This window comes from Jaminaea rosea (genome assembly GCF_003144245.1).
Source record: "Jaminaea rosea strain MCA 5214 unplaced genomic scaffold BDZ90scaffold_1, whole genome shotgun sequence".
In the NCBI taxonomy this organism is placed as follows: domain Eukaryota; kingdom Fungi; phylum Basidiomycota; class Exobasidiomycetes; order Microstromatales; genus Jaminaea; species Jaminaea rosea.
The window spans coordinates 2215655-2239664 of NW_020289975.1; the positions used below are offsets into that span (position 1 = coordinate 2215655).

Consider the following 24010-nt stretch of genomic DNA (forward strand, 5'->3'; position numbering starts at 1 on the left):
GGCCAGATCGACTCTCACGCTTTTCTTAGCTACCCCTCTTTTCATTCTTTCACTTATCGCGCTTTTCGACGTCGATTCCTCCCCTCAACCTACTCGCAATGTCAGCCGACCATACTGCCCCTTCTTCTGGCAAGACCGCCCTCCTGCTTGGCGCCACAGGCGCAGTGGGCAAAGAGACGCTCGCTGAGCTCCTCTCCACCTCCCACTTTTCTCAAGTTCACTCCTTCGGCCGTCGCCCCTCCGGCCAGACGCACGCCAAGCTGACAGAGCACAATGTCGACTTCGAGAAGCTTGCGAACGGAGATGCAACAGAAGCGGATAAGCTACGCAATGTCCGTGCTGATGCCGTCTTGATCGCCTTGGGCACGACAAGGGGCGATGCGGGGAGTGCGCAGAAGTTTGAGAGGATCGATAGGGAGTATGTGATTGCCGCGGCTAAGGCTGCGAGGAATGAGGCGGTCGAGGGGCAAAGGGTAGCGTACATTAGTAGTACAGGGGCGAATGCCAAGGCGCCTTTCCTCTACATGAAGTGAGTTGCTGCGGGCCAAGACGGACGTACACCAATTGCTGATCCGCTCTCCTCCTCGCCCTTGCCGCAGGTCAAAGGGTCTGACCGAGCTTGGCATTGCATCAAGCGGCTACCCCTCTTCCTACCTTTTCCGACCAGGCTTCCTCTACGACGCCAACCGTGAGAAGCCTCGCGCCCTTGAAAAGGTTTACGGCATCTTCACGCATCACATCCTGTCTCGCGTGTCGGGCAATGCCGAAATCCACGTACCCTTGCTCGCCAAGGCCTTCGTTGCTACCGCCGCAAAGGGGGACGAATGGTTGAAGAGTAATGCCGCGGGCAAGCCGCTGGATGGTGCAGAAAAGGGGGCGACGATGGTTGACAATGCGGATGCGGTCAAGCTCGCTAAAGCTGAGCAGCAGTGAGCGTGGAGAACGGGGGATGATACCGAGCTGTTGATACCCATCGAACTTCACGATGCTAGCGTGTAGGCAATCAAAGTACAATTTTCAAATCTTCTTCTTCTAGCTAGCATGTCACCTCCCCATCCGTCATTCCGCATCAGCCATCTCCTCATCCTCGTCGTCTTCGCTCTCATCCTCATCTGAGTCCTCGCCCTCCGCCACCTCCAACCCAGGCAACTCAATCTGCCTATCAGAGCCCAACGTAGCATCCGAGCAGCAGTAAAGCGTCAAATCGTCGTGCTTGCCCTTGGGTAGCGAGAGCTCAAGCTTTAGACCGGCCAGCTTTGCCTTGGTCATGACGACGCGCTTGATTGCGAGGAGTTGTCGCGTGCCGGGTGAACCAACCACGATCCACCAATTGATCGTCTTGCGGCCGCTGGGGAAGTGAGGGGCAGGGATGGGCTCGGGGGCGCCTGCCTCTTCCTCTTCGTCCTCCTCGTCGTCGTCCGCCGTAGAGAGGTCGACGTTGAGCACGATGCTATCTCCGGCCCTCAAGTCCTCTGTGTCGGCCCAAGTGGCCTCAACCTCCAAGTAGGGGTAGCTGTTGGTGAACGTAGCCACGTCGGCCAGCTTCTTTCCCGACAACTGCAGCAATTCGTCGCGCTCCTGCTCCTCCATTTCACCCAGCGCCTCACCCAATGCATAGACATCCTCAAGCCCCTTGGCTTTGCAGCGCTCGATGATATCCGCCGTGAAGTGCGGTACTTGTCTCAGCGGAGAGTCGCGATCCCAGACGGCTTGGACGCACATCTGAGAAAGCTCCATGGCGATGATTGCGTTCAGGTAAGCATTTGAGCTCATGACGTCTACACAAGCTGAGAGGAGGTTGAGCACCTTGCCCAGCACCAAGCGTTGGTCTGTCTCCAGGTCTACGGGTAGAGCGAGGCGGGCAAAGTGCGCCTGCAAGAGGACAAAGACCTTGTGGTAGGGGGAGGTGAAAGAGATTTTGTCCAACTTGTAAGGGAGGCGGTCGTACAGACGACGAAGAACAACATCCTCGTGCTGGCGGATGGGAATGTCCTCGAACTCTGCTGCTGAGCTGACAATCTCCAACAGACCCTTCATCTTCGTGCGCTCCTTGAGCGACATGTTGAAGACATCGATGGTCACGTAAGAGATGTTGTAGAAGCTGGAGATCATGCCCAGGTTCAAGGGTGAGACATCAAAGTCGTCCTCGATTGCCACGCATTTGCTGTTCTCCAGCTCAGAAAGAGTCGTCTCCACGAGCTCGGAGAGGTACTCTCCAATAGCTTGCTGCGACGATCCCTGGCAATTGTACGCCTGCGGGTTCTGACGAAGGCGACGATACATGAGCGTCCAGGTGAGGATGTCGACTGCCGCCTGCTTGTTGTCCACCGTGCGCGCCACGATCTCTGCATTGAAGAAGTCTTGAGCAAAGGAGTTGAGCTTCGACTCTAGTGGCAAGCCCTCGGCAAGGAACTTCTTGAAGAAATCCTTGCGCGACGCCTGGCAGAGCAGGACAGAACGACTGCTCTCCCCATCGGGTCCGCGTTGCGTGCTTCGTCCAACCATCTGAAGCACATCTGTGATCGGGTAGTCAACGTAGCGATGCTCTTTACCATCGAATGATTGCACACTCATCACCAGCACCATATGTGCCGTCAATGGGATGCTCCACGCCGTCTCCTTGCTGGCCACCACAACCTGGATCGCCCCAGCTTCGTAGAGTCGCTCAACGATGCGCTTGTCTGAGCGTGAAAGCCCCTCGTGGTAGTAGGCAACACCGTTCTCGACGACTTCTGCCAGGTCACGGTCTTGGATGCGGTCAAGGTGAGGCTTGAGATCCTCCGCCTCGATGTTGAGGAAGCGCGACTCTCCACCATCACGATCGCTGTCCGCCAATGCGTACGAGAGGATATCGTTTGCTGTCAACTTGGCCTGCTTGCGCGAAGGCACGAAGGCCAGGATGGGCGACTCGGGCGCATACTCCGTGATGGCGAGGTAGGCGGGCTTGGCCATCGCGATCATGAGCGAGGGGAAGTGCGGGATATTGAAGCTCTGCAAGTGCACCTCCATCGGGATCGGCCTAGCTGCGGGCGAGAAGTTGAAGACAGACCCGCTAGGGCAGCCCAGCCAGTCACCAACGTCTCGCGCGTTGCCCAACGGTACAGTCAGGGCGAGGAAGCGAGTGGCTACGTCCTCATTCTGGGCCGCGACGAAGCGTGCACGAGAGAGGACCGTCTCGTACGAGGGGCCGACATTCCAATCGCCGAGCAGCTGCACCTCATCCGCGATATAAAGACCGATGTTTCGCACGTTCTTGCGCTGCCTCCATCTCCTCGAGAGAACATCCCACTGCGCAGGCGTGGCAACGACGACGTCTGCCGTCTCGAGCAGACGAAGGTCGGCGCTCATTTCTCCTACGAGGGCAACAATCTCCTTGCCTCCGCGGTAGTTGCCGAACATGCCCTGCCACCTTGTGACACGCGACGCTTGCATCGTCTCGTACGGCACGATGCACACGGCCCGAGCAGGCTCGGCTTCGTTCCAGAGACGAAGCAAGGCCAAGTCGGCGCACAATGTCTTGCCGCTCCCTGTCGGCGCGCCAACAAGCACGGAGTCGTCCGTCTCGTAAATGGCGTGGTACGTCTGCGTCTGAATTCGATTGAGCGAGGCGATGTGCTGCTTCTCAAAGATGGCCTGCGCTTCCTTGTTGCGCAGCGCCGACACGGGCTGCGGCTGCAAGTCGAGGAGCTGCGTGTGGGGCGGGAACTTCTCTGGAAGGATGAGGTTCTTGAAGGAGATGGGCAAACGCATTTCGCTTTGCAGCCATCGGTCGCTGACGATGCTGATGAAGTAATTGGGCGGAACAGGGTCTGTGATTGGTACCGTGAAGTTGATCGTGTGCTCCTCTTCTGCGAAGCGCTGACGCAGCAAGAACGTGTCGTGGAAGAGAACAATCTCGCCGTCCACGTCCTCGACCAGTACATGGAAGGATTGGGCGCCGCCGTGGATCTTTTCATCCCACTGGAAGTCCGGAGTGAGCGTAAGCTGCACTGAGAGGAGGGAGCGGGTCAAAGGCTGGAAGAAGGCTTGCAACTCCAGGCGCGGGAATTGGTTGACGAGGCGATGCACCAGTCGACCGGCCTTGGGCACTCCGATGAGCTCACCAATCTCGTTTGGCTCGAGGTCCCGCAGGCGGGCCCACGGATACTCCTTCCTCTCGAGACGGCGGACGAGGTCTGCTGGCACGCCCTTGAATTGGCGCAGCGGTGTCATTGAGCCCCATTGACGGGACTCAACCATCTTGCACAGGTCCAAGGCTGTGTGACTCAGACGAGCGTAGCCTCTGCGCAGACAGATCTCAAAGATGGCTCGAAGGATACGCCCGGCTGATTGCGTGATGTAGACCATGTCCGCGGCCAGCACATAGCCTTCAAGCTTGAGCTGCGAGACCCAAGACTGCAGCAGGACATTCACCTTGGCCGCGGGGTCATCCAGCGACTCCTTGACCGGGATGGGGACGCGTTCCAGCAGCTTGCCGACCTCGAGCTTCTCATCTTGCCTGACGACCTGGTACTTGAACTCCTCTGAGAGCGCAAAGATGCGGAAAAGTTCTATGAGCCCCAGGTGAGGCTTGAGGTGTTGATGATAGGTTGCCATGCTGGTGTGGGTGATGTAGTAGTGCGAAGCGATGCGGCCGAGCTCGTTGGAGGTGAAGAGGCCAGACTTGCGCTCGTAGCGCAAAAGTCCACACTTCTCCAGTACAACAGCGGCCGAGTGGATAATGTCTGCCCGCTTCTGCTCGAGGAAGGGATCGTCTTCCGCATAGTCTGCCGAGACGCTGTACAGAGCTGGCGTGCGGAGCATGCGGACGTAAAGGTACGTGTATCCCAGCCACGCCACAGCCTCATCGCGATTGCGAATGGTGCCCAGAACAATTTCGGCATTGAGGTTGTCCGCGAGCTTGGAGACGAATTGCGACTCGATGGGGAGCTGCTGGTTGAGGAGACTGAGATAGTACTGCAGCTCGCTATGGTTGGTGATGACAATGCCCTCCCCAAAAGTATCATAGTGCGGCCTTCCTGCTCGACCCAGCATCTGCAACATGTCCTGGGGAGACAGCTCCACCCATCTCCCCTTTTCTGGGTTGTAGATCTGCGTGCCCTTAATGATGACCGTGTGTGCTGGCAAATTGACTCCCCAAGCCAAAGTAGCAGTCGAGACGAGGACCTGAATGTGCCCACCAGCAAAGAGATCCTCGACGAGCTGGCGGTCTGCGCGGCCCATACCAGCGTGGTGAATACCAAAGCCGTACGGCAAGAGATCCCTCAGATTGGCGTCCTTGACGTTCTCGACTTCGCTGGTGAGCAGCTCCTTCGAGGCGGCAGAGCGAGGCAGGAAATGCGTCAAGGTGTCGGCTTCCATGGCCTTGTCCCTGATGAACTTGGCCGTCTTGGCGGTCTCCTTGCGCGAGTGCACAAAGATCATGACTGCCGTCTGTGAGGATTGTTGACCAGCACCGCTGCTCTGCGCCTCTTGCTGGGCCTCGCCTGAGACGTAGTGCAGCGATTTGTCGTAGCAGACCTCGTTCATGATCTGGAAACGCTTGATTGCCTTCTTTTCGGTGATGCCGATGTACTCTTGCTTGAGAGGGCAGGGTCGGTAGCCTGACTCAAAGTAGAAGAGGCCCTTCTTCGGATTGACCCGAAGGAAAGTCGCAACATCCTTGTAGTTGGGAAGAGTGGCACTGAGACCGACCAGGCGAACAGGGTCGTTGAGCTGCTCCATGCGTCGGATGGTACGCGCAACGATGGACTCAAGAACGGGCCCTCGGTCGTCGTGAAGCAGGTGAATCTCATCGATGATCATCAGGCGGACGAGATTGGTGTACGACGTGTCGCTGCTCTTGCGCGAGATGACGTCCCACTTCTCCGGCGTCGTGACAATGACTTGCGTTTCTGCAATCTGCTGCTTGGTGAGCTGGCTGTCACCCGTGAGCTCATTGACGACCATGCCAAATGACGCTAGGCGCTGGCGGAAGTTGTCGGCTTGCTCAGCGACAAGCGCCTTCATCGGCGCCACGTAGACGATCTTGAAGCCCGTGAGGTCGAATTGGCCAGTCTGCTCGTCGCGCCACTTGCCAAGCTCTCGCAGGATCGTAAGCATGGCGACGTTGGTCTTGCCAGCTCCCGTCGGCGCACACATCAGCATCGGCTCGTCCTCGCCGAATGCGATCGGGTAGCACTGCGACTGAATGAGATTCAGGCTGCCGGTGGTGCCAAAGGCAGGCTGAGCCCAAGTGGGAAGAGAGGCGAAGGGAACTTTGTCGACGTCGTTGCCGCCCTTGCGGGTAGGTGCTGGGACATGGATCTCTTCGTAGCCCTTGCCAGTACGCTTGAAGCTTCCCTCAGGTAGACGTACTTTTGCATTCGAGTTGAGGTGACCACCTTGTGAGAAGGCCATGGCTTCGAGGTCGACGACCTTGCGAGGCTGTGCAGTGGTGCCAGGCGCGAGAGTGGCGCGACCAGTCATCTTAAGGATGCGATTCTTGGTGGCATCATCGATGTCCATCGGCACCCCCTTTCCGGCGTCTCCATCTGCACCATCCTTCTTGTCACCTCTCAGCTCCTTCAAGATCCAATTGAGACCTTTCTCCCTCATTTCGACTTCGATGTTGACCTTCTCATCTTCGTCTGCGCGGCCCAGCTTCGTGCACCAGACAATGACATCTCGATGCTTGATGAGAGTCTGGACGATGTCGAAGTTCTCGTAGTCAAAGAGCTCCATGAGGGAGTTTTCACAGTCTCGAGTGTTGGCCTCGGAGGCCAGGAGATTGAAGGCCTCGTTGGCCTTGTCCGAGGCTTCTCGCTCGTCTTGATAGTGCGTGGCCACGAGACGTTGGATCCAGAATGGATCAATGTCATGCACTGACAGTGAATCGCCCTTCTTGCCCCGCGCTGCCGAATCGCCGATGACAAGAGCTTCTGATGGCGCGTTCTGATCCTCGACCCGCTCTGTGACATCGTCCTCGCCAGCAGGCTGCTGAACTGCCGCTCCTCCGTCATCCTCATCATCGTCTGACTCTTCGCGAACAACGTAGGTTTCCTCATCCTGATCGCTCTCGTCATCTTCGTTGTCAAAGAGGACTGCTACGCCAGTCTCTTCGTCGATGGCTCTCGTGTCGGCATCTGGATCCTGCTGCCGTTGGTCGTCCTGGTCGTAGTCTGTGATCTTTTTGCTGAGATTGACGAGCTGGCCGAAGCTTTCTGAGCTCAACTCTCCAACGAGGTCTTCGATCTCCTTCTTCTTGTCAAAATCCCTGCGAGCGAGCGAGTGTGGATGTAGGAGAAGTCAGCAAACGGATCCTTTCGAGTCCCTACTCTTCGCTACGCTCACCTCATCTCTTCATCCTTGAGCGTCTCTAGCGCGGCATCGGCTGCTGAGCGTACGACATCTGACGTCTGATCTCCCAGTGCTGAATGCACGATGTTGAGGATGAGCTCGTAGATTTCGCGCGTCTCTGCAGTACGAGGAATGTATCGCAGCCCTTCGAGGTCTGCGGTGGCCTGCAAGACATCTGCGTAATTGCCCTGAGCAGCAGAAGGCCCTGACCTCTTCGAAGACGTAGCTTTCCTTGCCTTTTCTTCTGCTGCTGCCTTTGATTTCTTCTTGTCAAGGTCCTTTACCTGCTCCCTCTGAACTCTCGATCCCATTGACTTCGGATCTATCCTGCCTCTGAGCGTCTCTGCGTCTCCCTTTGGCTCATTCTGGACATTGTTGTCGACGAACCTTCGATCTGCAAACGAGACGATGGAGCTAAGAGCGCTGTACTGGTAGCCAGAGAGGTCTGGCTGGCCTGGCTTCTTTGGCGGCATGACGTGCGAGAATGGGTGGCGGGATGAAGTAGAAGCAAGGATCCCGCGTTCTCTCTCGACTCTCGAAGAAGTCGGCGACGAGTGAGATCGTCACTCGATGTCTCCGAGACCTTGCGTTTGCAAGCCGAGTGGATGAAGAGGCAAAGAGAGAGACGAGGGTCTCGTTGATGACGACTAGGTGAGGAGAAAGGAAGAAATGGAAATGTGCTCAGCTCAACGTCGATTGCCCGCCCGCGACTTCTTGTCGAGCGGATGCAGTCGAGTCGAGGCGAGTCGAGTCGGCGAGTTGAGCGACGGATGGGAGACGACGACGACCAGCTTTGACAAGACGGAGCGGAACCGATGAAACGCTACATTGGCCCAACTACTCTTGTTCTCTCCCTCACATCGTATCTTTCCATTGCCTCGCCATCACTCTCGCCCTGTCTCCGTGGATGGACGTGAGGAGTCTAGATGGTCGCCAAGGCGATCAGACAGCTCCCGACGTCGCTATGATGGATGCAGGTGATACTCGTCCGCCAGATGGCGCGGATGCTCCTCGTCCTGAAACCTCGATTGCGATACCACCACCTCAGCCCATTAGCTTGGATCAGCAAGCAGACGAGGGAGCAGACACTACGATAGATGGCGAAGCAGGAGAGGATGAAGATGGAGGCGTTATTCGCTGCATCTGCGGCATCAGCGACGATGATGGTTTCACCATCCAGTGCGATCGATGCTTGGTCTGGCAACATTGCGCCTGCTTTGGCATGTCATCTGCGAGCGTACCAGATGAATATCTCTGCGAGCTATGCGATCCTCGGCCAGTCAATGTCGCCTTTGCTCAGGCTCATCAACAGCGTAGGCTGGAGCACGACGCTCGCAAGGCTAAAGCAGAGCGAGCATTCATCGACCGGCGAATGAGCGAAGTTGCAAAGTCGCCCGTCGAGGCGCCCTCGTCGTCACCCTCGCTACCTCTTCAGCCTCTCGAGTCAGCCTCGAAGCAGTCTTCATCTCCTCAACTCCCTCCGCCAAAGCTTCCGATCCCACCTCGATCTCGCAAGCCCAGCCAGAACATCGACCTCTCCAATACTGAATTCGTGGCGCCTGATCTGCCTACGCCAACTGCTGGCCCTTCCAAGCCATCGATGACAGGCCGTCGCAAACCTGGCCCCAAGCCTGGATCGAGGAAGACTCCTCTAGCCACACCGACATCAGCCAGCGCCACGACGCCAAAGACATTCTCCTTCCCTCCAACAACGACGCCGCGAGAGGACAAGACGGAAGATGATGCCTTGACGGCGGCGGAAAAGATGGAGGCCTGGCACTTCGACTTCACGCCCATCAGCCGCAATCTCGTCACTGAGAGTCGCGTCATCGATGTTCTTGCAGCTGCCATGGTCGACTATGATGCGGGTTCCCCCCTCAAGGCTGTCCAAGATGCAGACGGGCGTCTACGCGCTCCTCTCGCCGCCATGCCGGATCAGCTGGCGACAGAGGGCGACGATGCCGAGCAGTTCGACGTCGACCAGATGGACGCGAATGCAGCCAACGCCTCGACAGCCGGGCATGTCTTCGGTCTCTCGGCGATAGGCAACGAATGCGTCCCCATCGAGCTGCACGCCTCCTCCCTTAGCAGCGTTGCCTGCCCAGTCTACGTCCGCAACATCTCCGATGCAGCCTCAGCCGCCGTCTTCACCAACGTCAGCTACATCGCAACTCTGCCCAACGAGCGTGCGAGGCCATGGTGCGCTACGCGGGCTTTCTCCAAGCCGAGCATGCATGGTCTCTTCGCCGAGAGTGCTATCCGACCTGGCTCATTCATCACAGAGTATCGCGGCGAGCTTACCACGGCGGAATCGTATCGCGCAGACCCGATGAATCAGTACGGCGTCCTGGGCGCTACAAAGCCACATGCCCACCTGTTCCCCCCGCCACTCAGCCTAGCCATCGATGCGCGACGCTTTGGCACTGAGGCGCGCTTTGCCCGCTTTGGCTGCCATCCCAACGCCGTACTGCGGCCTATCTTGTTTTATCGCGACGTTTCCGGCCAGGAGATGAGTGACTCTCCCCACTCGATCTCAAGAGCTGGCACACCTACTTTCACTCACTTGGCCACCGACGAGCTTCCCTCGGCGGAAGCCGAGCTGCGCTTCGGTCTCTTCGCTCTCACCTCCATCAAGCCCTCCCAAGAGATCATCCTAGGCTGGGAATGGGACGATCAGCACATCGTGCACTTCCTCCCCGAAATCATTCGCAATCCCGCCCTCGAGACCCCGAGCAGACCGCGCAGCGTCACCGTGGTGGAGATGGCGGACAAGGGGGACTTTCCTTACGCGTCGACCATCTTTTCCAACAAGATGAACGCGGCCACTGCAGCTCTGCTCAGTATCACTCTGTGCAGCTGTATTGGGTCTGCCACTCCTCAAGCCGGCTCGGGATCAAGTGGCAGCCATTCGAACGCTCGCAAGCACGATTGTGCTGTTGCGCAGATGTTGCGTGTTGGGCAGGGAATGGGCTTGCTGAACGTCAACATTCCGGGCAGTGCGAGGAATACCCACAGAAGGGTGAAGACTCCAGACTTTTCTCCATTGGTCGGGGCGAGGAGGGCATGGAGGAGTCTCGGTATGCCGCCTCTGACGCCTCCGCAGTCGCACATCGATGAGGGAATGGAGGTGTCGCTGAGAGAGCAGGTGCTAAGGAGTGGGAGGGTGCCGACGAAGCTGTTGCCCAACGGGAGGGTGGCGCGCGTGTACGAGGCCGACTTGGCTGCTGCGATAGGTGCGGTTGAAGCTGCTTCCTTCGACAGGAAGTCGGAGAGCATCTTGGCCGCTGCGCTACATGAAGAAGGAGAGCCAAGCTCTCCTCTCGGCCCATACGACAGCGATGACGATGCGACGGACTCGGACGCAACAGCCTCGGACGCCTCTTCCCTGACCGAGCCCCTCTCCGGTCTCAGTCAGATCAGTGACGACGATGACGACGAGGACGGTCTCACCGCTATCAAGCTCGAAGACGAAGAAGCCGGACCCGCCGTTCTGCCCTTGAAGAAGCGCATCGCGGGCACACGCCTCAAAGCCAATCACATCCATCACGACGATCCTGATGCTGAGGACAAGACGAATCGCGGCAACGCAAGAAAGGCGCAGAGGGCAGCTGCGACTATGAAGGCCAGGGCAGAGGCGAAAGAGCTGAAACGCAGAGTGGCTGCAGGTAGGAAGGGCGCAAAGCCTTCGAAGAGGGCGACGCCATTCGCTTCTTCGTCTGATGAGGATGAGGAAGCGGAAATTGCGGGGCAGAAGGTGACGGCACCGAGGAAGAAGGTGTCATCTTCGAAACGAGCAGGCGGGAGCAAGAGAAGCGCTCTTGCCGACCCAAGCTCGCCGCTCAGCAGTGCGCCAGGCAACGAAAGCGATCGCGACATGAGTGACGACGACGGCGCAGCCCCACCACGAGCAGACGTACGCATCCCGTCCGCCATTCCTGAGATCTACGAGAGCGATCTCAGCGAAGAAGAAGACGACGATCCTTCGGAGCCCATCGGGCGACGCCCATCGCACAGCGGAGAGCATGGTGACCGCGACGACGACGCCGGGCTGAAGCGCAAGAAGAAAAAGAAGGACAAAAAGGCTGCCGAAAAGGAGCGTCGTCGCAGCGAGCTGGCGGCGCTTGCTGACTCCGAATCTTCCGTCGAGGATGAGCAGGAGCAGCAGCGCAGCAAGAAGCGCAAGATTGATACAAAGGCAGGGAAAGAGTCGAAGAAGAAGAGAAAGAGGAGGATGGCCTCGACGATGATGTCGGACAGTGAGAGTGATGGCATTCCTTCGGCGGAGCAGAAGATGGTGGAGACGAAGCAGGAGAGCTCGCCGATGCTACCACCTTTCGCAGAAGGCCGAGGGGACGGAGAGGCTGAGATGGGGCCGGACACAGACGCTCAAGCACCAGCAGAGCCTGAGCGCGAGCCTACGCCAGTCCCCGCACCAGAGCCAGAGAAGCCTCGCGCCAAACTCTCCCTCGCCGACTGGAAGAAGCAGCAAGCGGAGAAGCGCAAGGCCTCCCTCGACATTGGTGCAGCAACTTCAGCTGCAGCTGGCATGTCTCCTCCATCAGCGACAGTTTCGGGGGCGGGCAATCCTCTCGACCAGATCAACACCACCCAACTCGCGACACCAGTCTCTGTAGTTCCACCTTCACCGAGCGTCTTCTCGCCTAATGTCGAGATGGGCACCGCCTCCTCGACGGCAATGACGCCGCAAGCGCCTCTACCTCCTGCCCCGCTCCCACCACGCTCGATGGGCGAGGCATATCTCGCACCGCGCTCGCAAGCCGACAACTACTTTCCTCCTCCAGCACCACTGGCACCGACCTCCATGCCGCAGGCTGGCTCGGCTGGAGGGGTCGATACGTCCTCGATGCCAAGCAGCGCTTACCCTTCGGCCTCGCCGGCTTTCTCCCCTCCTGCAAGCGTCAGCACCTTTGGGAGGCAAGTCTTGTCCCCCTCGCCCATGCCTGGAGCCGGCATGGGTTCGAATACGAGCTCAGCAGCACTGGCATCACCTACGGCCAGTAGTAGCGCCAGCGGGAGCGGCAGCTTTGCTCGGCCCATGCCGCCCGCACCAGCACCGCCGCCACCGACTGCAGCGCCGATGACTTCAGCTCCGCGTCGTCCCTCGTACACGAGCCAAGGCTCGCCACCACCGCCTCGTCCTGTGCCGTTGGCGAGCAGTGCTAGCCCGCCGAGCAAGGCGCCTTTGCCCGGGTGGGGAGCCAGATCCGCTAGCATGGCCGCCAGTGGTGGGGGAGGAGCAATGGGTAGTGTGCCGCCGCCCTTGCCTCCGCCTTCTCACACAGGCGCTCGACCATCGAGTCGCCCGCCACCGCCAGCTCCCATGTCTGCGGCACCACAGGCCCCTACGGCAACGGGCGCAGGCGGAGCATCCACGCAATCCTTTCGACCCGTATCAGCAGCCGGACCGAGCACGTTCGAGCCTCCACCGAGCCCGCGGGTGCGACCGCACATGCACTCGTCGTCATTTTCTGGCACGCCATTGGGATCCAATACCCCAGGCGGGCCAGCAGCACTTCGGCTTGGCGGATCACCACCTAATGCTCTGGGAGGCAGCGCAGGTCCGGGGGCATCAGGAGGACTGGCAGCTCCCTTCAATCCTCCTAAGGGACCGAAGGCGCTTATGAACCAGCAGCAGAGCCAACATCAAGACAGGCAGCAGCAAGGTCCCCCTGGCGGTAACGCGGCCACATCAGGTCCAAATGCGACGCCCATCGGGCATCCACCCTCTGGTGCCCCGCCCCGCCAACACAGCAATAGCGTCACGTCTTCCTCCGGCATCGGCGGAGGCTCACCGCCCAGCTTCACCTCTGACCTCCCACCCGCCGGCGCAGGTCCCGCTCCTCCGCTCAACGCGCCAAGTGGGCCCAAGCCCAAGGGCTTGAGTGGAAGTGTGGACGGTGGCTCTCCGCCGCCGTCGCCCAGCGTGGGACTAGGGCCGCAGAGATTGGGAAGCGGTAATGGCTTGAGCATTTTAGGCAGAGGAGGAGGAGCCATGGGCGCTAATGCGGGAGAGCGTGGTGGGCGAGATGATTGGGACGCAAGAGGAGGAGCAGGAGCAGGAGGAATGCATGGCGGATTCGGTCCGTCGGGACATGGACATAGCCACGGAGGGTTGGGAGGACATCACGGTGGGCACGGCCATGGTGGAGGACGAGGCTGGGGAGGACGAGGAGGTGGACGTAGAGGCGGACCGCCAGGCGCAGGCGGGGGTGGACCTATGCCTGGATCAGGTTGGGGGGCAAGAGCAAGGGGAAGGGGGAGAGGTGGTGGACCTCCGTAGAATGATCGAGACGCAGCATTTGACCTATCAGCACGTCCGACTTCCACTTGTCATCTCATTTGTTGTATTTACCATCGACTCGAAATCGACATATCCTTCCAACTGTCTTCCGTCTTCCTGCACATTTCCCTTCGCCTGACTCGCTTTCTTCTCCTTGGCTCTACAAGGGCTTTGCCCCGAAGAAGATCCTAACTCGATTGGCAAAGGAAGGCTTCAACGGGTCGCCCTGCGCCGCCTTTTCGATTCCTTTTCGGAGACGCTCGTAGTAAACTGGGTCAGACTTTGGGCGCAGGATGGATTCGGACATGGGATGCTGCGATTCGCGAAGAGGGGGGCAACGTGAGCGTCTTGCTCCTGTTTCGCCTCCTGATCGCCGCCATCTTTACTCACATCCTTCGTCTCCCTCCCCGTCCTCAATCCCTCAAGCGCATCCGCCGCCCTCTCCGCATACTGGATCTCATCCTCGGTCAACTTCTTGTAACTCAACGACTCAACATCCTTGTGCGGCTCTCCCGTCACTCCAGGCGTGGGCGGCGAGCCATTCTTCCCCGACGATGGGATGGGCGGTGTCGGGGTAGGAGGAGTGGTGAGGAGCGCTTTGCCAATATTGATGCGGATGGCTTCCCCGAAGGATACCTTAGGGCGGAGCGGGTCGATGGGCCAGGATGAAGAGAGGCGTAGGAAGCGGGAATAGATTTGTGGGAGGCGAGAGGAGGAGGCCATGCTGTCGAAGTGATGGAGAAAGGGTCGATTGAATGAAGTGATGAGGAGGAAAAAGGTGACAGGACAGGCGTAGCGACGAGCCAAAATCGCCTCCAGTCCGCCGCTGCCGCTGCTGTTGTCTCCACTTCGCCGCGGGGTTCTCTTTGTCAGCCGCGTACCGACACTGAAGCGGGTGCAGCATGAATCGAGGATGTCGAGGATGTCGCACTGAGGAGGACGAGGAGCGAGTGCAAGAGGATCGAGAATACAATTACAAAGAGAAGGAAAAACAAAGGTCTACGTCGGGTCCACTCAAGCAGACTGCAACCTCATCGCGAGCGGCAATGCCGCTGGGTTATCCGTAGTAGCCAGCAACTGCACCGTGCTATTGAACCCCTTCATTGCCCTGGCCCACTTGCTCTCTTGCTTCTCCAGAGCTCGCCACATGTCTGCACCTAGCTCTGCAGGTCTGGCGTCGGGCCCATCTGAGGCCTTGGCTGCTGCCCACGCCGAGGTCGTCATGAGGACATGGTCGTCGAGCCGGCTGCGATTCTCGTAGAAGACGCGAGCGCTGTTCATGAGACGTTGGAGGAACTGAGCGCGAGTGCGTGGTGGAAGACAAGATGTGATTAGCTTCCAACTTGTTGACGGCCAGCCACACTCTCGCTTCCTGCTGCTGCTGCTGCTGCTCACCTCAACAAAGCGCACATCCGTAAGCATACACTCCTTTCTGCACTCGTTCAAGAAGTCCGTATGATCTCGCAGGAACTGATCAACAGTTCGAGCGCCCTCCATCTTCTTCTCCAATTGCGCCCAATTTTGCTCAATGATCTCTCCAGTAAAGAAGGCCAGCAGACTCTGGACGAAGAAGGTCATACGATGACGCAGCTTGAAAGTGCGCATCTTCCACCCTTCCAGCTCCGGGTGATCGCTGCAGCGCGCTTGCCAGTGCTTGGCCTGTTGCTCCAGCCAAACGTCACTTAGCTGGCGCTCGGTCACTTTCAATTGGATGAGGATCGTATGCAGGAACTTCCAGCGGATCATGTTCTTGCGGGAGATGACGAGAGAGACGGGGAATTTGACCGTCACGTCGAATTCGAGGACGTCGAGGACTGGCAGGCGACAGGAGGCAAAAGATGAGTGTCAGTATCGAGGGACAGCTCCTTACTTTGCTGCGGCGTAGACACGTACGAATCGCGGTATAGTCCCTCTCCCTCGCCTTCATCTTGGCCTTCAGCGCAATCGCCTCCGCGGCATCGGCTCCTCCCTTGACTCCGCGCGTGTTCGCAATCCTCTTCAAGCTTTCATACGGATTGTCCAGCGCGGTGCCAACCTTGACATCCTCCTTGTACGGGTCTGCGAACCCCACCACGGCCGAGCTGCCTAGTACCATGCCCATGTGCGTTTGCAGTCGCGTCTTGACGCTGTCTCGCACGTGCATAGGGTTGACGAGTTTGCGCAACTCGCGCTCGGCTTGCTCGATGAACGAGGAGAAGAAGTCGGATTGGCTGAAGAAAAAGTAGTGCTTGAGGGAGCGAAGACGTTCGATGAGATGGTAGTCGTGGAGGAGGAGGTGGAGCAGCTGCGTGTTGGCGAGGTGGTAGGCTTCTTCAATGCGTCGTAGGAAGGAGTCAGACGTCATGACGAAGCGCTCGCCCGCGTCTGCTCCCTCAGCATCGCTCGGCGGTGGCGGCTGCGGGATGACCGTAGCCACATCGATGCCGCATTCACGTACGACGTTGAGGTATTTACCCGCTAGGAGGATCTTGGACTTCCAAGGCTCAAGGAAGCTGGGGATCTTTGCCCCGCCGGTGAAGAGGCCACGTCCGTTGGCGATGAGCTGCTCGTCCTCCTGCAGGCGAGCCTCGTAGTCCTCCTCACTCAGGCCTTGCCTCTCTCTCTCCCGGCTCGCAAGGATGTTCTGATCTCGCAGCGTGTAGCGCTGCTCCCAGTAGATATCCGATGGATCTGTCTTGAGGGAATCGTAAGTCACCTTCTGGTCTTCGAAGACCATGAACTCGTCGTATGGGTCGACGAGTACGCCGGTCGAGACCCAAGTGACCAGAATGCGCGCGTAAGGCTGAGATGCTTGGTGAAAGAGGTCGAGGAAGAGCTGATGCGCTCGTGGATCGCCAGACTGCTTTTCCACCCTATCCCAGAGCATGCTCAACACCTCGCCGCCCTTGGCAATGCCACCTTGCACTGCGTCCTCATCGCCTCCCTCTGCCTGAGCGTCTTGGCCTGAAAAGAGGGCCTTGCGCTCCCTCTCCAGCTCGGCCTGAGCCTCCTTCATCTCCTCGTCCTCCGCCGCGTCGCTGTCGTCGTCGTCATCGGAGTCTCCCTCTTCATCGTCTGACTCGAGAATATCAGCGTGCGTGATGGAGGCGATGTCGCTCACGAGCGCGTAGACCAGCGAGAAGATGTGCAGAGTGGGGTGAATGAGGAGCCAGAGCTTCTGCAGCGTGAATTGCGGTGAGGTAGCCATCTGATGCTCCAGGCTGACAAGCAGAGCCTCGTAGTCGCACAGGACCGTCCGGATCGCAGCGCAGAGAGCATGAGTGACCGTCCCGTAGTGCATCGTCGAGTCCAAATCCACAAAGGCAGTGACGGCCGAATAGCACGAGGCAAGCGGGAGGATGCGCAGCACGAGACCTTTGAGGGATGCGTCGAGGGATGCGTCGACGTGGTATGTTGGGCCGCGGAGCTGGGATGCCGTGTCTTCTGGATCGTAGCCGGGGGCGAAGGTGATAAATTGACCCTCGATGCCCATGAGGACGTATAGAAGGTCTTCGATGATGGCTGCCTCTTGCACGTCGCGGGACATCATGGTCAGACCAGAGGGCTCGGCCTGAATGTCGTCCGCAGGCTCTGCGCCATCATCGTCGAGCGCTTGAAGGTCGCCCGCGTCTTCGCCATTGACCTGACCATCGACAGGTCTCGAGCTGGTCTTGGATCGGTGCAGGTCTGCTGGCGGTGGTGCTGCTGGTTTGCGAGGCGACTGTCTAGGCACTCTGCGGCCAAGAGGATTGAAGATGAAGGATCCTTCGTGCGCGAACGAATCTGTGGGAGCTGTGCAGCAAAGAGATCAATCAGCACTACTGCCTTCCCTCCTCTTGAGCTGATCCTCGCTGCACTCACCTTGTCTCCTCCCTTGCAAGCCCTTGACAGCCGCCCTAGCCATGCTCAATCCATCTGGCCCCTTGGTAGACCCGGATGGCCCTTCCCCAGCCGTGGTCCCCGTCCCTCTGATCTTCCTCAGCCAATGCTCCGTTACCTGACTCCTCTTCACCTCCTCCGTCTCACGTACAGTCTGCACTGCACCATCACCGAGCTGGCGCGTCGTCGATGAGGTAGTCGTAACTGCAGGTCGATGTTTCCCCGGCTGGCCAAGTGCAACGATCGAATCCGAATCCGCAGGCCCATTCCCATTGAGGTCCAACGCGGCCAGAACGTCTGCAGGGGGCACGCCTGCAGGCGGCGTATTATCATTGGAGGCACCCAGCGCTCCCTCTGATTCTTCCTCAATCCCATCTCCACCGGCCTTGCGCGTCGACTGCTGGACCATCAACAGCTGTCGCGTCATCTTATCGAACTGCTTGCTGCTCAAAGGAGCAGCGCTGCTTTTGCGCTTGTACTTGCGGCGGGGCGTGACGGGGGGCAGCGAAGAGGTGGAGGGTCCACCGACCGGTTCCCGTGGGAGGCCGGACGAGGTGCGAGCCCTCGTCGAGGATGACGACGAGGCCATGCGGAGGCAAGACGATGGAAGTTGTGGTTGTGGTGGTGGTGATGATGTGTTGGAGGAACAGGAGAATCTCCAGGGCGCCCCGCTCAGATCCACATCCACGACGCGCCGCCAGTCCGACAGAGAGCGCGCGTCTCACCTCCCTCCCGCCCGCTCTGCTCCTCACGCGTCGAGTCCATCACACCTGGCTCCATCTCGACGATGCTTGCGACGCCACGACAATAAATGACTCGAATTGGAATACAAGGTAAATCAAGAATTCGACCCATCACCGTTCCCACCATTGCCGCCTTGCCCAGGCTTCTGCATCGCAATGGCCTCAATCATGGCCCCCCAGGGCATCAAGCTATCCGCGCTCCAGTCCATGTTGGACAGGTTTCCCCCTCCGCCACTGGAAGCAGGCGAAGCTCCGGCTACCTGCGACGCAGCACTACCACCAGCTCCACTATTCGTGAATGCCGAAGAGTTCGCCCAAGGCTGGTTGCTACCGCTCACAGCGCCGCCGTTCATCGCTGGCGTCAATGCTCCCGAGTACTCTCCACCGCCTGCTCCCCCACCCCACAACGAATCATAAAAGTTCCCTCCCGCTCCATTTGCTCCAATCCCACTCAGATCCTCGGGCAGAGCCATTCCGGGCCCAGCGATGCCACCAAAGGGATTCGTCCCATCCGCTCCGGCTGCACCGGTTGAACGCCCCTTGTTCTGCTGCTGAAGGGCAGAGGTGAGGTTGAATTGATCCATCCCACCGCCAAGGGTGTCGAAGATTGATTGGGCGAGCTCTTGCGGGTTGAAGGAGGGGATAGAGGAAGCCGAGGGAAGGAGGGCGCCGCCGTGCGGGGTGGTGACGGACCCAGAACCACTGCTCCCGCTGGCGCTGGCGCCGTGCTTGCCTGCCGCTGCGGAGGAGCCAGGAGCGGGCGAGTCCATCATACGTGCAAAGGGCCCGCCAGACTGACCTGCTGTACCTTGCTGGCTGTCCGCGCTCCCATCGCCAGGCTGCGTCCTTGCTCCACTGCGCGACGGCTGCCCACCCGCAGCCACCGTGGCCTTTTTCGCCCCTTTCCTAGCGCACCAACTTGGATCCTTCGCTTTCTGCCTGAACAGCTCGATGATCGCCACCTCCCTCTTACTGCACTGATCCTTCTCTGCCCTCCTGTTATGCTTCTCGATGAACTCATCCAGACAAGCCATCAACTCTTCGGCGTCCTCTCCAGTCGGGTCGAGCAGGAGCTCGATACCGGTGATCAACGTAGAGCTGAACAGACGATACAAGCCGCCCATATGACGCTTGCGCGCCCTGTCTTTGGGCCATTGGACATCGCGCTTGTACTCCTGTCGGACACGCCTGTCCTCCCTCGCTGACGCAAAAGCGGCGTTGCGGCTCAGCGCGTACTTCTCCGAGTTGCGAAGCAAGTAGGGGCGATGCAGCGTGCAACGAATGTAGTGGTACTCCACTGAGATGAGGTAGCGATGCAGCGGCAACCATGGGCAGACCGTATCGAAGGACTTGTCCATTCCTTGACTCTCCTGCGCCTTGTACGGCGCAGGCAGACTTGCTTTGAAGGACTCGAGCTCCTCGTCGAGCGCAATAACGTCTGAGTAGCTTCGCGGGCGCGAAAGGTCTTGGAAATGCTCGGCAATCTTGCCCGTGATGATGGTCAGGGCATGGCGAATGGCGACGAAGTTGAACACGCCCGGCGGAGAGCCGGGGTCGGCCCACTTTGGCGGACCCGCAACCGCTGTGCGCGGCATTGTGTCGATGTCCACGTCCGAGGGGGCCATGGTATCGCAGTGATGATTTTGAATGGCGGGTGGGCGGCCCAGCAGGATGGATGTCGACTTGTCGAGGTAGAAGAGGAGACTCCAGAGGCGACGACGTCGTTCTGTGGTTGAGGCATCGAGGCCGAGCTTGCTGCCGTCGCGATGCAGACCGATGGCTTGAGCAGCTCGAATGGCACTGCCCAACATGCTCCAGCTCTCTGCGCTCTGCCGGCAAGTGATGAGGTAGCGAGCAGCGAAAGTCTGCGCGAGGACGAGGTCGATGTGGTCTGCGCGAATGTACGTTGCAACATGAATCGTCTTGCGGCAGGCATGGTAGAGCTTCATTGCGCCCTTCTTTGCCTCATCCTCGCTCGTCATCGACTCTGGCTCGTTGCGCTTGGCGATGGCCAAGAGGATGAAGAGGAATGCCAGAAAGGGAACGTGTCGGGCGCCATCGTCTCCAACCTCTTCTCGGGCTTTGCCCCACTTGAAGGACATCAAGGCATCGTACGATTGGCGGAAGGTGCCCTCGTGGATGGGGAGGCGGGTGTTGTTGATGTCGCGAAAGTAAAGGTGAAGGAGACCATCGGTGACGCTCTTTGGAGGTAGCAGCTCCATGAGTTCAGCGACGACATTGGGCGCTGCGCCTCCCTCTGACACGAGACGAGCAATCTTGAACGAGGCAGGGAATCGCGGCAGATGAGCGCCGAGCTCCAGGCGTTGGCCATTGATTTCCGTCTCAACCGCGCCTCGACTGACGCTTGGCAAGGCCAATGCGCCAAAGAAGGCATCACCCTCTGTTGTCAGGCCGCCTTCGAGCGGATTGCCATTCCTCTCCAATGCACTGCCCGGCACTCGTCGCCCATCTTCATCCTCATCGATGCCCTCGGTCCTGCGCTCAGCGTGGAATAGTTCCTCGCGCTCCATGCCGCGCATCGACGGTGGACGGAGGCGCTTGTTGCGCGAGTTGTCGTCTTCATCGTCTGCAATGGCTGGCACGGACAACGCAGTATTGGCTGAAGAGCCTGCTGCTGCTGTTGCTGTCGTCGCGTCCTTGCTACTGCCGGGCAGGAGGCCAGCTTGTCGAGCCTCTGTGAGCTCTCTAGCCAGGCTTGTCTGCGCTGTCGCCAAAGCCTCGACGATGTCCTCTAGTCGAGCAATACGGTCACGATGATCACCATGCTCGTCGCCGCTCTCGAATGGCTGTGAATGTGCGAAGGAACAAGGGCGCACAGTTGTGAGCGTACGTCCAAGGATTTGACTCAGTTGCCGGATCGATCTCACTCTGCAGCTGTCACCAATCCCACGTTCGAGACAGGGACCGCATGGATATTGTCGATCACACTTGTGTTTACGTCGATGGCACTCCGCACACGAGTAATGGATACGCTGAGTAAGGAAGCGGCCCAGGTCAGTGGATGTCGCGTCACACATGTCGCACCTCCTTAGCACCGGCTGCTCACCTTCCTCTTCCTCTCCTTCTTGTTCCCCACACTAGCAGCCACCGCATCCGCAACAGTCTGTGGCGCTTTCCCAATACCTTTGAGCCTTGATCCACTGGCCCCGCTTTCGTCTGTCGGGCTGGATCGCGACCCTTTGCGGGTCAGCTCGAGAGCAGAAGGTGCTGCGACGGGAGGGGGAAACTGCGAGTAGTTGGGTGGATGAGTCCATGGCTCGCCCGTAGCTATGCCGGGAGAAGGGGCGGAGATGGGCATCGAGTAGTTGTTTGTCGCGCCCGCTGGAGTTGATGTCGTTTCCATCGAAGTCGAAGCGGAGGAAGGACGTCCTTGCTTGCCTTTTGGAGTCAACGCAGGTCCGGCTGCTGAGCCTGACGCAGATGCCTGGCCAGGCGCAGCAGACGCTGATGTTGACGACGATGCCGTCGTCGCTGCGGGGGCCATGACTGCGTGTCTACTCGACAGTGGATAGTCTGTAGAGATGGCTTTGGGATGGCGGCGATGGTGCTAAAGGCAAATGCAAGAAAGGCAACGGCACCCTTGCCGCCGCTCAACTTCCCCACCACGCCCATTTCCACTCGATCCGCTCGACTCGACTCGCGGCGATTTTGATCACGCCTGGTGCAGCAGCCTGCCGAGGCTCCCGGTGCAGCGCCGAGAGGCTATCGAGACACAAGACTACGACGAAGAATGAGCTTGTTTGCTCTGGTACAGAACTGGTAACTTTGATTTCAAATTACTTCTGAAAACGCTCGCGCTCTAACACTATGCTAGCAAATCCTCAAAAGGGTCCTTCCCCTTGCCACTGCCATTCTTTGATGATGCTGCAGGCTGGGCCGGCGAGGGCGATGAGGCTGATGAGCTAGCGCCTGCTGTGGGCAGCTGTAGTGCTCCCCAGCCGCCGAGCTGTGAGCCTGAGCTCTGTGCTGGAATGGCTGCGTTGCCACCGCCTGGGGTCACTGCCCCTCCCATCGGCGGCGTCGCTGCTCCAAAAGTTGACTGGTATGCTGCACCTCCCGCTGGTGGGCGGGACAGCTTGCTTGTGTCGAAGAGATTAGCAGGGAGACCTCCAGGACCAGTGCCGGTCGATGATGAGCTCGCTGCTGCTGTCGTAGCAGCGGAAGGAGCAGAGTCAAAGGTGAGGCTTGCGAAGTCGTCCATGATCGACGAGGACGAGGCGGCCGGCTTGGCCGCCGAGTCCGCTGCTGCAGCGCTTCCCTCGTCGTCAAACGAAATGAGATCACTGATCTTGGCAGTAGGCACAGCCGCGGAGCCTCCTTTGGCAGGGTCGATACTGGGGTCAATGTTGACCGTAGCGCTCAAGTCTCCCTTCTTGAACGCCTGGTATCGTTCGCAGACCTGATTGACCAGATCGTTAAGCAACAACAGCCTGTCCATCTGCTGCGACTCTCCATCTTCTGCTTCTGAGATCCACTTCTGAAGTCTCGGCTGGACACCGCGCAGATGGCCAGCGATTTGATCATAGCCGTCCCCCTTGACGAATCGCTCTCCGGCTTGGTAGTTGTTGAGCATGTCGTTGAGCAGGATAGCGCGTGATTGGACCTTGTCAAGCTCTTTTTCCGTTTGTGAGGCGTAATCGGGCTTGCTCTCCGGTTCCTGCAATGGGACAAACAGCATGTCAACAAAGGCTGGTGGACGCCCTGGCGCTCATCGCTGGCACTCACCGCCCCGGACATGATTTTCATCAGCTCCTGCGCCTGTTCCAAATCTCTCGGCGTACCCCTCCTGATCAACTCTTGCAGCTTAGCAGCCTGCGCCGCCCTATCCTCCTCTTCTAACTCCTCGGGCGAGCGCAGATTATTCGTGGGCTGCATCACCCCCTTTGCCCTGGAGTCCAAGTTGGGGAAACGGTATCCTTTATACGTGAGCAGCCGGTGCATATCGCGAATGTGTACGAGGTCCTCCTTATGCTTCGAATCAACGCAGAGGGTGTTTCTCCATTCGTGGATGAGGGCGAGGATCTTGGTTTGCGATGGCGAAGGGAAGAGAGGGGGCCGCTCGGGGAATCGTTTGACGAGTTCGTTGAGAAACTCCTTTGTTGCGATTTGGAGGTGGAAAGGGTAGCCTACATTCTTGACGAGGTGATCCAGAAGGTCAAGTCCCAGTAGAGAGATGTGAGGATGACGCGAATTGACTTTCTGCACAACGGCGAAGGCTGCCTCGCGGGGGCTGCCAGAGGAGGAGGCAAGGAGAGTAGGTCAGCATACTAGCATACAAGGAGATGATCGGGCCATCCCTTGCTCACGTATTTGCTTGCTTGCTTTTGATATGATCTGCAAGCTCGAGATTGAGAGCCAGATTAGGCTGCGAGTTGATGGGATCGCAGCATCGCTCGACATAGGACTGGACGGGCGTGATCCTCATCTCTGGGTCAATCGATTTGGCCGCCCAGTCAGCAAAGGCTGAGATGGCATTGGCCGTCGACGATGATGCAGAGGAGGATGCATAGCCTCTTGGCGGGCCGCGGGACGAGTGATGGTTGTACGACATGGCGGCGTGGGCGGTGAGAAGAAGGGGAGGATGTCAAGAAGTTGTTGGTTGTTCTGGCCAGCCCGTCGGCGCCGCTTCGTCGACTCGTCTCGTCGAGGTCTGTGCGTGTCTGTTGTCTCGGAGCGAGCCAGACGAGCGGCGAAAGGCCCGCGCAGCGCGAAGCGACGGCAGCGGCAGCAGCAGCAGCGAAGTCAAGTG

The 24010-nt window shown here is 58.9% G+C and overlaps 7 protein-coding genes across 7 annotated transcripts; 2 read left to right on the forward strand and 5 right to left on the reverse strand.

The window, feature by feature from the left end:
* The first annotated feature begins 69 nt into the window (after positions 1-69).
* BDZ90DRAFT_229831 (hypothetical protein) lies at positions 70-1031 on the forward strand. Its single transcript, XM_025505231.1, has 2 exons — positions 70-529; positions 600-1031. Exons 1-2 carry the CDS (start codon positions 99-101, stop codon positions 931-933), a joined length of 765 nt encoding a protein of 254 aa, XP_025365450.1. The 5' UTR covers positions 70-98; the 3' UTR covers positions 934-1031.
* Positions 971-8008, reverse strand: BDZ90DRAFT_229832 (putative ATP dependent RNA helicase). Its single transcript, XM_025505232.1, has 2 exons — positions 7333-8008; positions 971-7255 (listed from the first exon to the last, which is right to left on the reverse strand). The coding sequence occupies exons 1-2, from the start codon at positions 7809-7811 to the stop codon at positions 1060-1062; spliced, it is 6675 nt and encodes a 2224-aa protein (XP_025365451.1). The 5' UTR covers positions 7812-8008; the 3' UTR covers positions 971-1059.
* Positions 8009-8175: 167 nt separating this feature from the next.
* Positions 8176-13719, forward strand: BDZ90DRAFT_25700 (hypothetical protein). Its single transcript, XM_025507906.1, has one exon. The coding sequence runs from the start codon at positions 8246-8248 to the stop codon at positions 13637-13639; it is 5394 nt and encodes a 1797-aa protein (XP_025365452.1). The 5' UTR covers positions 8176-8245; the 3' UTR covers positions 13640-13719.
* An 80-nt stretch (positions 13720-13799) lies between these two features.
* On the reverse strand, positions 13800-14362 carry BDZ90DRAFT_257895 (hypothetical protein; the record flags this gene model as incomplete). The annotated part of the gene is made up of 2 exons (XM_025508010.1): positions 13800-13952; positions 14030-14362. The coding sequence occupies 2 exons, from the start codon at positions 14360-14362 to the stop codon at positions 13800-13802; spliced, it is 486 nt and encodes a 161-aa protein (XP_025365453.1).
* Positions 14363-14586: 224 nt separating this feature from the next.
* BDZ90DRAFT_229835 (hypothetical protein) lies at positions 14587-18133 on the reverse strand. The gene is made up of 4 exons (XM_025505233.1): positions 17480-18133; positions 15533-17410; positions 15035-15453; positions 14587-14935 (listed from the first exon to the last, which is right to left on the reverse strand). The coding sequence occupies exons 1-4, from the start codon at positions 18084-18086 to the stop codon at positions 14654-14656; spliced, it is 3186 nt and encodes a 1061-aa protein (XP_025365454.1). The 5' UTR covers positions 18087-18133; the 3' UTR covers positions 14587-14653.
* Positions 18134-18312: 179 nt separating this feature from the next.
* Positions 18313-21808, reverse strand: BDZ90DRAFT_248479 (hypothetical protein). The gene is made up of 3 exons (XM_025507626.1): positions 21308-21808; positions 21129-21233; positions 18313-21047 (listed from the first exon to the last, which is right to left on the reverse strand). The coding sequence occupies exons 1-3, from the start codon at positions 21743-21745 to the stop codon at positions 18336-18338; spliced, it is 3255 nt and encodes a 1084-aa protein (XP_025365455.1). The 5' UTR covers positions 21746-21808; the 3' UTR covers positions 18313-18335.
* Positions 21809-22004: 196 nt separating this feature from the next.
* BDZ90DRAFT_263684 (VHS-domain-containing protein) lies at positions 22005-23853 on the reverse strand. Its single transcript, XM_025508615.1, has 3 exons — positions 23568-23853; positions 22987-23491; positions 22005-22918 (listed from the first exon to the last, which is right to left on the reverse strand). The coding sequence occupies exons 1-3, from the start codon at positions 23810-23812 to the stop codon at positions 22067-22069; spliced, it is 1602 nt and encodes a 533-aa protein (XP_025365456.1). The 5' UTR covers positions 23813-23853; the 3' UTR covers positions 22005-22066.
* Between the last annotated feature and the right edge of the window lie 157 nt (positions 23854-24010).